Raw genomic sequence first — 11,341 nt, forward strand, 5'->3', positions numbered from 1 at the left:
ACCGATTAAACTTTACACAGCAATATTTTTTAAATATGTTTTAATAATTAAATATATTTATTACCATTATAATTAGTGAAGAGATATTATGCGCACTGCCAGTATTTTCTGTGGCGTGTAATATGCTCCACCGCTTTAGTGAGACTAGGGGCGTTAAAAAATAAATAGCGGTCATTTTATATATGTGACAAACCAATGGACTCGCCTACAGTTTCATCACATCAACATCTGTTCACTACGTGGCAAAAGCGAACACAACTCGTGAGTCTGTGACCATAGATCCAAATACAAAGCTGGGTAACGTACTAAAACCCCCCACTAACTTTAACCGCAAAGGGATAAAATGGAGTTGAAGTCATTGATTTTTAACCGAACCACAGTTAGTAATACCAAACCAGGGTTAAACTCACCGTTTATAAAGAGATACTAACCATATCCAAAATCTAAATCCAAATCAAAATCACTACAACCTCCATCAACACCAACAAAATCACCATGTCGATGATGTTAGGGGAACCACCTCATCGCACAAATCCAACCATACACGTGCCACCGTGGCAAATGATGAGCGATTCAACGGCGGAGATCTTTTCACCTTTAACCACCAATGACGATTACTCTCCGTACTATTTGCAAGAAGCGCTTAGCGCTCTTCAGCACTATATACCCTCCAACGAACACGACGACGATTCCGACTCAGACGCTATTCCGAGTCACGAATCGGTGGATGTTTACTCGTGCGATAACTTCCGCATGTTCGAGTTCAAGATTAGGAGATGCGCACGTGGCAGGTCACATGACTGGACGGAGTGTCCGTACGCTCATCCCGGCGAGAAAGCTCGCCGCCGTGACCCGAGGAAGTTTCACTATTCCGGCACGGCATGTCCCGATTTTCGCAAAGGAAGTTGCAAGAAAGGCGATTCGTGTGAATTCGCGCATGGAGTTTTTGAGTGTTGGCTCCACCCTGCTCGTTACCGGACTCAGCCATGCAAAGACGGAACAAGTTGCCGCCGGCGAGTTTGTTTTTTCGCTCACACGTCGGAGCAACTCAGGACTCCGACGCAGCAGAGTCCCCGGAGCGTAAACTCCACCGATTCATACGACGGTTCTCCTCTGAGGCTGGCGATTGAGTCTTCCTGTGTTAAATCACTTCCTTTCATGTCTTCTCCCGGTTCGGTTTCTCCGCCGGTAGAGTCTCCACCGATGTCTCCATTGACATCTTCGCTTGGAAGGTCTTTTGGTTTTGGTTCTGTGAATGTGAATGAAATGGTGGTTTCTCTGAGAAATTTACAACTTGGTAAAATGAAGTCGTTACCTTCTTCTTGGAATGTTCAAATGGGATCTCCTCGATTCGGATCTCCAAGAGGACCCGTGATCCGACCCGGATTTTGTAGCTTGCCCACGACGCCTACACAGACGCCGAATCGCAGCGGTGTTAATCATTTTGATCTTTGGGATCAGAGGTGTGAGGAGGAGCCTGCGATGGAGAGGGTTGAATCTGGAAGGGACATAAGAGTGAAGATGTTTGAGAAACTTAGCAAAGAAAATTCTCTTGATAGATCGGGTTTGGGTTCGGGTTCGGGTTCGGGTCAGGTTGATGGGGCTCCGGATGTTGGATGGGTTTCGGAGCTAGTGAGCCCTTTCTTGGGCTGATTGTTGCTGCTGATTTCATTTTGGGGTCGTCTTTGGTTTCCACTTTTGGACAAGATTTAATTTTCTAAGTGTATCTATGTAAATATATCTTATTATTGTCAAGGTTATGATGGGGAATTGAAGTGAAGAATTTAAGTTCTTTTTTGGAAGGTTTTCTTGGAAAATCCAGACGACCAGTAATTCTTGATTTGCAAGATAAAAAGTTATCTTAAGCTTAGCTTTTTTTTGTATATAGGCTGGCAATATTATTCCTGTATTTTTAACTTCAGTGTTAATTATTATTAATGTCTCCTAGCTAATTTCGTGTTGGTGATGTATATTTGAATTTTCTTATCCGTTGTAGGATCCAAACTCATTGTGTTCAATTATGTAAACAATCTATATTATTCTAAGTTGTGTATTTGTTTCTGTTCTATACTTTTCTTGCCAAACTCTTAATTTGGGTTTTATACCGTCGTATCTGCTTTGATTATAAAATACATTATTATAATCACTTCTTGATGTGGCATGTGATCTTGAGTTAGCATCGATAAGTTCGCCACGCTAAAGGATTGAACTCTGTCTAAGCTTTTCTTTTAATGGAACTCTTCGTTAGTTTTTTAATATACTTCTATTATTATAATTCATGTTGTAATGTTTTATTATATTTAACTAAATGCAACTTACAATGTTGTTTTCTTGTTTATCATATGGATACCGAAGTAATAATTAAATAATGACACAGAATCTCCATATGAAAAATGGATGGAGATGAAAACTGAAATAGGATGTGGCAAATGTGCAAGTCACGAGGCAAAATCCAGATGTCCACAGACATGAGATACGGCGTGCTTTTGGCAATTGCAATAGTGGCTTGAACGAGACTCATTTTCTTAATTTCATATAAAGACGACTTCTTAGTGCTCCTCTTTTTAAAATGATGGATAATACTCTTCAAATGTAGTAATTTACGTCAGTTATTATCTCAGTGATAAATTATTTTTAAAAGACCGTTTATATGAATAAAAATTTATTTTAATTTTGAGAGATTTAATTTATATTTGAGAAAAATAAAATTACTTTTTAGTCTTTAAAAAAATAAATTATATTGAACTAGTTTTTAATTTTTTTTGAAAGATTCAATTAAATTCTTAAAAAAATTAAAATACAATTAAATTCTTAAAAAAATTAAAATACATTTTAATTTTATAAAAATAAATTGAAATAATTTATTTTTTTCATTTAATTTAGAGAAAAATAAACTACAGTGTTACTTTATCTGTTGAGATAAAAATCTAAATTTTATGGTGGTTTACAATTTTTAAAAAAATGTAGCTTTTACGGTTTATGTGGTTTGTTTTAGAAGTTGTTTGTTTTTTTTCTTTTCTTTCTCACATTTTTCTTCTTTGTCCTCGCGTTTATGGTGTGGTATTATTTTCTCACGTTTTTTTAGGTGCGATTTTATGTATTGTTCATGAATGATATTGTTACGGTTTAATTTTATATTATTGCGGTTGTTTTATAAATTATATTAAAATAGCTTAATTGTAGTTTTAGTCTTCTAGTTTAATTGAAACAATCTCCTCATTTTATTTTTCCACAGTTTTAGTTCTCAGACAGAATTTTGGTCCAAATTTTAATGAAGTGTCATTTTTTTAAGCTACACTATTTATGATCATAGATCTCAAATACAATTATTGTACCACGAGATCTTGAAACATATTGTAATTTAAATAAGTGAAAGAAAAAAACAATATCATATATTTTTGGACTAAAAATCTATTTGGGAGATCAAAACAACGGAGAAATAAAATGTGAAAACTATTTTCGTAATTCAGCTAAATCAGGGAGACCAAACAACAATTGAGCCTATTATAATTTAGTAAATTTTTTGTTGCAAATATTGTCACAGATTTAACCGTCTACTTTTAATTATTATCAAAGATTTGATTTTCTTTTATATATAGAAATCACATGTGGGATATTTAAATTGATGAGTCATTGAACAAGTTTAAAAAAAACTCAATTATCTAATTGTGGTTCACATAAGAAGTAATTTGATCTGATTTACTTTTTTTAGAGAAAAAAAATTATTTTTATTTTTTTCAATGACTAAAATAGATCTTTAAAACTTTTTCAGATATTAAAATGAATACAATTTTAAAATTAGTCTAAACTATTTTCTATATTAAATTTTGTTTAAAACATAATTTAAATTTATTAAATTATTTATTTGAATATCAAATACTTAATTGTTAACTTTAAATATTTTTTTTAATAAAATAAGAATATAATAAACATACTGACATTAAATAATTTAAATATAAATAACTTTTGCTTATAAAATTACCAAAATTTACTATCAATTTTTTCTTATACTAAAGAGAGTACAATAAAATAGTTTTATCCTGTATCCTATTTTTAAATAGATTTTGTCTAATGTGTACAAAAATGTTTCTCACTTTTTTTGCCATCTTAGTTGTACTTTATACGTTGTTTAATCAATCAAATAATTATAATGTAATTTAAAATTTTGAATTTAACTATAAATGGTTTTAAAAATTGTTAACTCAAATATTTTAAAAATATTATTTACTCTTGTTTATATTTAATCACAAATTTTATTTACAAACAATTTATCTGCCTATAGTGTTTTTCTTTTTCTTTAAAAAAATTGATTCAATTGCATTGTTAGTCTCTCTGTATATATTGATTCATGAAATTGGTCACTATATTTGAAAAGCTGACATATGTGGTTTTTTATTTTGATTTTTTAACTGAAAAATAATGACGTGAGATATTATAAATAACATGACATATGATACAATAATATAGAGTGATTAATACTTATGAAATTAAAATAAAATGCCGTAAAAATTTAAATTTCAACTTCAGAATTTTTTTATATTTTTAATTTAATTAGTAACATATGAATAATTAATGCATATAGATGGTTCTATATAACAAAATTGTATATTAAATCGTCAATTTTTTTAGTTAAAAAATCCGAGAGATGAATTTAAAATGTCAAATTTTAAAATAGGGAAACTAATTCCGTAAATCACTATAAATATATGGATAAAAACTGTAATTAAATAAAAAAATTCATATTGAATGAGCTTCTCTTCCTAAACAAATTATGTTGGGTACTGTTTGTTTGAGTTGATTGAAATATGTTGAAGTAGACACGTTATTTAGCATTATATTATTTAGTATCGTAAGAGATGAGAAAGAATTATATATAGAATCACAATTCTCTTCACTTGTTTCATCTTCATTTATGCTCCATTTGGAGGGAGGCATATGCTATTTTGACCAAGGTGGATGAGTTTTAGGTGGATCCGATAAGTGTTGGTCTGCAATAATTTAGTTTCTTCAAAGGTCTTGATTATGTGTTGGAGAATACTTCAAAATTATCCCAACAAAGGACAATTTAGTGAAAAAGGATATTATGGGGACGTATGAAGCTTAACATGTAGGTAGATATAGGGAGGTCGATTCACATAACCATCTATTTCTTTTAGTGTGAGGTGTTTTCAGAGGTTTGGAGTTCGGTTCTTAGGTGGATGAGGGTGGAAGATGTTTTGTGGATTTTGTATATATATCTCTTTTTTTTTTTTTAAATTCCTTAATTATTATATTTTAAAAATTATTTTTTTTAAATGTTCTACTTTTTTTTTTCAATAGGATGTCGTTCTCTGGAAAAACACCACCTGAAAACTAATTTTTTGAAACTTAATAGAAGGTCGTTTCCCGAGGAAGCGACTTCTAACTGAGTAATATTTTTTTTTAAAACTCAATAGAAGGTCGTTTCCTGAAGAAGCAGACATCTACTCACTTAGAAGTCGCTTCTTCATAAAACGACCTTCTATTGAATTTCAAAAAATTGGTGTTGATAGCTTCCGCAAGAAACGACCTCTTATTGGAAAAAAACAAAGTAAGGCATCAGAGAAAATAATTTTCAAAGTAGGACCATTAAAAAAAAAAATTAAAAAGGGATGTATATGTACAAAACTCATGTTTTGTCGTAGGATTGCATTGCCCATTTTGCTCAACATGGAAGGCTCATTAAAGGTGAGATAATGTTTAGTCAACGGTTTGTGTCAATATGGTTTGCAATAGTATGAGGGATTTGAGGTTACTGAAATTACTTAATTTTTTAAAATGTTGACTTTAGTGTTCCAAAAATTGTGGAATTTATAAAAGTTCAGGCTTAGAATTGACTTAAGGTGAATAATAAAGACTTTTATTTCCGCATTGATGAATGGTGTGTTGAACCGTCAATAGTCTTGTGAGTGAAATTTTAACGAATGTTCTAGGTGGATTGGATAGGCAACAGACTTAATTGTATGTGATGTATTAAATTGATGCAATTATGCGTTTGATGTTGCTTTGATTTGTTTGAATTTGTTGTTTTTGTTGGATCAAGCATATGCTTATTTTCTATTTTGTTGCTGTTTCAATTAGGCGTCAATTCAAATAGGCGAAGCAATTTTTCTATAAATAGACGACTTTTGGTTTGCTGTGATTGAGGTATTGTAGCTTGATGGGGGATATGATTTTCTGGTTGTGTTACCGGCAACTTTGATACAAGATTATTGTTGGTCTTTGCTTTATTCATTTTTTATGTAATTCTTTTCTGGGTTTAGACAAATTGTGAGATGAGCGTTTTTCTTCTTAGCAAAATCTATATTATCTGAATTTTTTGTACTTTGAATTCTCTATGCACCCCTTGTGCCGGAGGTATGTTATATTAATGTAATTTTACCATTTCAATAAATATATGTAAGTTGTTGTTTTTTTTTGTTTGTTATACTCTTGTTGTAAAGTTTTGTGATATAAGTTCATGTTTTTACTATAGAGAATATGTGAGGTAATAATTTTCATATAATCTTATTTTTCGTTTTTGTTATTTGAGAACAATAATGTTTGTTTATTTGATTTTAGAGTTTTTATATTATATTATTGTGTTTCTTTAAATTTTTTCATTTATGTTTTTCTCAATATTTTTTAGTGTCGTTTATTTTGTAAAAATACTTTGTATTTTTCATTTTTCCAGAATGTGTATTAAACGTACTTGATAACAAGAAATATTTATAATTAATCAAATAAGTTTAATAATTTAAAAAAAAAAACAAGAAAATAAGATGTTCTTTTGAAATAAACAATTTTTATTTTAAAAACAATAAAATTGTCAAAAAGTATTTTTTATTATTTTTAGAAATACATTTTGAATTAATTAATATTTTATTTTAACTTTGTAACAATTGTTTAGTTCAAAAATTATTTATTAAAATAAAATAATTATACATTTTAATAATAAAAGTATAAAATACTTTTATAAAATAAACAAAAAAGTTTGAAGTTTCGGATTTTATTTGTCTCTGGATTAAAAAATTCCAAATTAACAAAGTATTATTATTTTTCTTTTGGAAGCATGGATTAAGATCCAAACAAGTTGTAGATAAGTTTGATGAATGATACTTTTAAACTGCTATTTATCCGGGATGCAAACGTGAAATAAAAGTTTAAAATTAATGATAAAAATCATAATATTGATTACTGGGGACAAGAGAAGAAAAAGTCAAAAACTATTTATTTATTTTTTATATAATAGAGGACCAAAGCCAAAAACTGTTCTTAGTCTATAAACACGGGCATTTAAATTAATAAGGAAAGGAAATGTCACTTTTTGTTAATAAGAGAAAAATAAAATTTAAGTACATTTTTTACGTTTTTGTTAAATAATTTTTACTATAAAATATATATTTTGTAATAATAATAAATTTTAAAAAATTATAATTATCTAAGTTAAAAATTATACAAAAAATAAAAAAAATAATAAAACAAGTTTTGTCCTCGTTAATAAGCCATATATACTCCAAATGAAAATTTGGAATAGACGATAGTGAATAATGATATGTCATTTTCTCTTAATTAGTCTTTTTTTCTTTTTATTAATTCGGACTCAGTCCTATCCACAGGAAAATTGTCCCCAAGGAAAATGACTTCCACCGTTGACTGGTTTATTTGTATTAGTCGACATGATAAATTAAGAAACTACTATACATATTAAAAATACCGCCGGTTTGATACTTTTTTCTTATAAAAAAAATTAATTTTTTAAATAAATCACTTTTGAGAGTTTTTCAATTGTTTATTATAAATTTTTAAGAATGAGAATGTAAAATAAACTAAAAAGTGTTTAAATTATAAAAATGTTTTGGATAACTTTTTTTTGAAAATATTTTTAACAAATGGTTTTTTCTACAATAAAAAAATACAGATTAGGTTATTTTTTAAAATAAAAGAACTCCAAAATACTATAAATTATTAAATATCAAATTTGTTTATAGTCTAAAAAACAAATTTAAAACTCAAATCTCAATAGACACAATTTAAGATAAGTAAAATAATGAGTCATATAGACAAAACCAATCAATAAAACTTATTTATTTTCTTGCTTAAAAGAATGTTACTTGTGAACTCTATTCAACTCAATTTGTTTCTGATTGAATTGATTTGGTTCAGGTATATGTTAAAAACTTTAGGGATTATGACACATCCTTATTTAAATAAACAACTATATTTACTCATTATATTAAAGAATCAAGTAACTTAATTAGTTAATACGCGGATCGGTTGAATTGATTGAAAGAAATTCGCTTTCTTGTTGTCCAAAAATCCCCAAAATTTAAATAATAGCAAGACTTCAACAAAAAAAAAAAATTGTACTTCCAAAGAATTTACCAAATTGATTCTTCGTGTTTCTACAGTTCTATAATAACAAATGAAATAAAAAAAATGATCGAAAATTGAAGAAGTCTATTATATAATGAGAACTCTAGTAAATTATAAATATCTAACCATGAGAAAAAAAAGATCTAATAATTTGGTCGGACTTTTTCATATACAAATTTACCCTTTACAATTCAATTTTTACATCCCACTTGCTATATTTGTTTTGTTAGCAATAAACAAATAATTTTTGTTCGCCTAAAAGAATGTTTAATTATAAATATTTGCTTTTAAAAAAGACAATAGATAACTCTAATATTAACAATTTCAGTTTTTTTTATCTTTAAATCTAAACATTAAGTTAATGCTATTACTATTAAACTTTAAGTTAGCAACACAATTTTTTCATATTTTTAAAATATATTATATAATAAAATATATACATAACAAAATACACATAATGTCTCCGCTAATTAATATTTGATCCATTTTATAATACAAACAAAAATGGATACATACCTTCTAAAAAATTTATATTATGAGACGAAGTAGTAATTAGTAGTTAGTCTGCAATGATAACAGTAAAGAGTCACAATCAAAAGGAGTTAAACTCAAAGGACCAACTTGGTGGCATTACCCCAGTTTGGGGGAAAACTGTTGGTTCCGTGCCAACACGTTTTTGCCTTTGAAAATATAATATTTTGTTTGAAATTAATTATTTTTTACCACTTCAACGACAGACAAGATCATGGGGGTTGTTGTACATTGGAGATAAGATACTGATGGAATTGACTAATAAAATAACATACATTAAAGTCTATATTAATATTAATCAAACTCCGTAACATAGATAATTTGTTGAAACTTGATCAAGAATATTAATATCCTTGGCGGAATCTTAACAAGATAAACCCACTTTCTTGTGTTTTGGTTTGAATTTATCTCTTCACTAGATTTGATCTATAACATATTTTATTTTTATGTTCTTTAAACTATTTTATTGTAAAGGAACATAACTCGTACCCCTTCGATTTTTTTTCTTCCATTTAAGGATATGAATGGATTTAAATATATGTCCACTACCAGTAATCACTTATATGAAGATTGTCAATTGATGCTTTGTAAATTTTTCATTTGGTGATAATTTCTTTCATTCAAATTATCTTTTTGGCTTTCAAAGAATCTATAATCCTAAACTAAGTGGTTGAATTTGAAAGATTAATACTTTTTTATTAAGGTTAAATTGATCTGGAACAATTTCATTCAATCCGTAATTAAAATTTCATTTGTTAGATTTTATTTATCTCTTGTTTAAATTGTGTTACCAAAGTTTATTTTTCATTCAGAGGATAACTACTAAAAAGAATCTAGAATCCTAGATTTTAAGATAAGAATAAGAATAAACTAAGCCATAACCATGTTCACCTATAAGATTATTCGTTACTTCCCCTATACTTGTTTTAATGGTAAAGGGGAAGTAATGTGAAAATTTATGCATATTCAAGTGTCCTCCTATATAAGAAAAGTATTTGCTTCCAATTAACACGCTAGTATTCCACGGTTTCATAATGTTGTCTTCTTTTTTCGATCAAGTTGACAAAGTTGCCTTTATTTTTTTATTTTTTTTAATAATTCAAAATATAACACTTGTAAATATTAAAATGATTTTCCTTTTTAAAGTATAACTCTAATAGTAAACAATTGTATTAAAAATCTTCAATTTATGATGTACGGTAAAAACTATCTTATTATATAATCAAGTAGTGGCAACCATGTTTCCATTTTGTTTTCCAGTGATTGCTTCTGGCGGACAATTGGGTTACGAAGTAGAACCAAATGTTACAACAACTAATAATACACATAAGAATGCATAAATTTAATTATTGATCCACAAAATGCATGCATAAATTAAAGGTTCATTTTTTATTAATATTTGAAAAAACTAAATTGCTAAGAGAAAAATAATCATAATGTGTATAATATATAAATTTCAATGTAGATTATAATCGAGAATTTTGAATTAAAATATGATATAAAAATAAAATATCATCCTAATGTTCAATTTGAGAAAATACATCATGCTTTCGTTTGTAATATATAATATAATAAACATAAGCTATCCAAACAGGTTTCAGCCGAGAAATAAATGATTGAATTTCATAACATCGTCGTAGGGATGCTATAACAGACTGTTGAGAAGGGAAACACATAAAGCAAAGTTACAATCAATCCAGATTTTATTAAAGGCGACTACATCAAGGAGACTTGTAAAATTATTAGGCATAATAAAACGAGATATAACTAGTACCACTAAAAACCATGTCTCCACAAGATTAATCGTATATTGAATCAATCGTGTGCCTGGAAAATAAAATGGAATGTGACTACCAGGTCCTTTAAGGACAAGTTGTTTAAATGCTATATAATGAATGATATAAAACATAAACGCAGAAACAAAAAACCCAGCATTCTATCAAAAGTAATAAATAGTCGGTAAAAGAGTGTAACCCAAGAAACAAAGACGGATGTTTATGATCTACAAGAAAACGATTTTTCCATTTTCGACTCAACTACTTTAGTAAGGGAATTGTGAAAGCCATTTAAAGAAATCGGTCATAAATATCATAGATCTGCTCTGCCTGGATATCGTGGGAAGGGAATCACGTCTCTAATATTTTCCAGGCCAGTGGCAAAAAGAATCATCCTTTCAAAGCCAAGACCAAATCCAGCATGTTTCACTGTTCCAAACCGCCTCAGATCAAGGTACCATTCATATGGCTCAAGAGGCAGACCCATCTCCTTTATTCTGTAACATTATAACAATACAAATAAGGACAAATGAAGTAAAATATCTTCCAAAAACAGCGAAATCCTTAACCAAAGGAAACAAATTAAGTAAAAAGAGCAGATTTATGCATCAAAGGATATGCGGAAATCATAATCATACCTTTGCTGAATAACATCAAAACGC

At 28.6% G+C, this 11,341-nt stretch overlaps 2 protein-coding genes and 1 long non-coding RNA gene across 3 annotated transcripts in view; 2 read left to right on the plus strand and 1 right to left on the minus strand.

The window, feature by feature from the left end:
* Positions 1–376: 376 nt before the first annotated feature.
* Positions 377–2,068, plus strand: LOC101493002 (zinc finger CCCH domain-containing protein 20). Its single transcript, XM_004503457.4, has one exon. It carries the CDS (start codon positions 496–498, stop codon positions 1,651–1,653), a length of 1,158 nt encoding a protein of 385 aa, XP_004503514.1. The 5' UTR covers positions 377–495; the 3' UTR covers positions 1,654–2,068.
* A 3,332-nt stretch (positions 2,069–5,400) lies between these two features.
* On the plus strand, positions 5,401–6,447 carry LOC140920663 (uncharacterized). Its single transcript, XR_012163374.1, has 2 exons — positions 5,401–5,706; positions 6,100–6,447. It is a non-coding gene; the product is annotated as an uncharacterized lncRNA (long non-coding RNA).
* Positions 6,448–10,692: 4,245 nt separating this feature from the next.
* The window catches only part of LOC101493335 (asparagine--tRNA ligase, cytoplasmic 1), a 3,781-nt gene continuing 3,132 nt past the window's right edge, over positions 10,693–11,341 (minus strand). The window contains exons 6-7 of the mRNA XM_073370193.1: positions 11,318–11,339; positions 10,693–11,176 (exon numbers count right to left, since the gene is read on the minus strand). Of these exons, the coding sequence (XP_073226294.1) occupies positions 10,993–11,176; positions 11,318–11,339 (206 nt within the window). The 3' untranslated portion in view covers positions 10,693–10,992. The remainder of the gene's footprint in view (positions 11,177–11,317; positions 11,340–11,341) is intronic.

Source organism: Cicer arietinum, chromosome 6 (assembly GCF_000331145.2).
Source record: "Cicer arietinum cultivar CDC Frontier isolate Library 1 chromosome 6, Cicar.CDCFrontier_v2.0, whole genome shotgun sequence".
Taxonomy (NCBI): Eukaryota; Viridiplantae; Streptophyta; class Magnoliopsida; order Fabales; family Fabaceae; genus Cicer; species Cicer arietinum.

What these genes read in the sequence shown, in the direction of transcription:
- LOC101493002 (XM_004503457.4), top strand. Translation starts at nt 496, where the DNA reads ATGTCGATGATGTTAGGGGAACCACCTCATCGCACAAATCCAACCATA.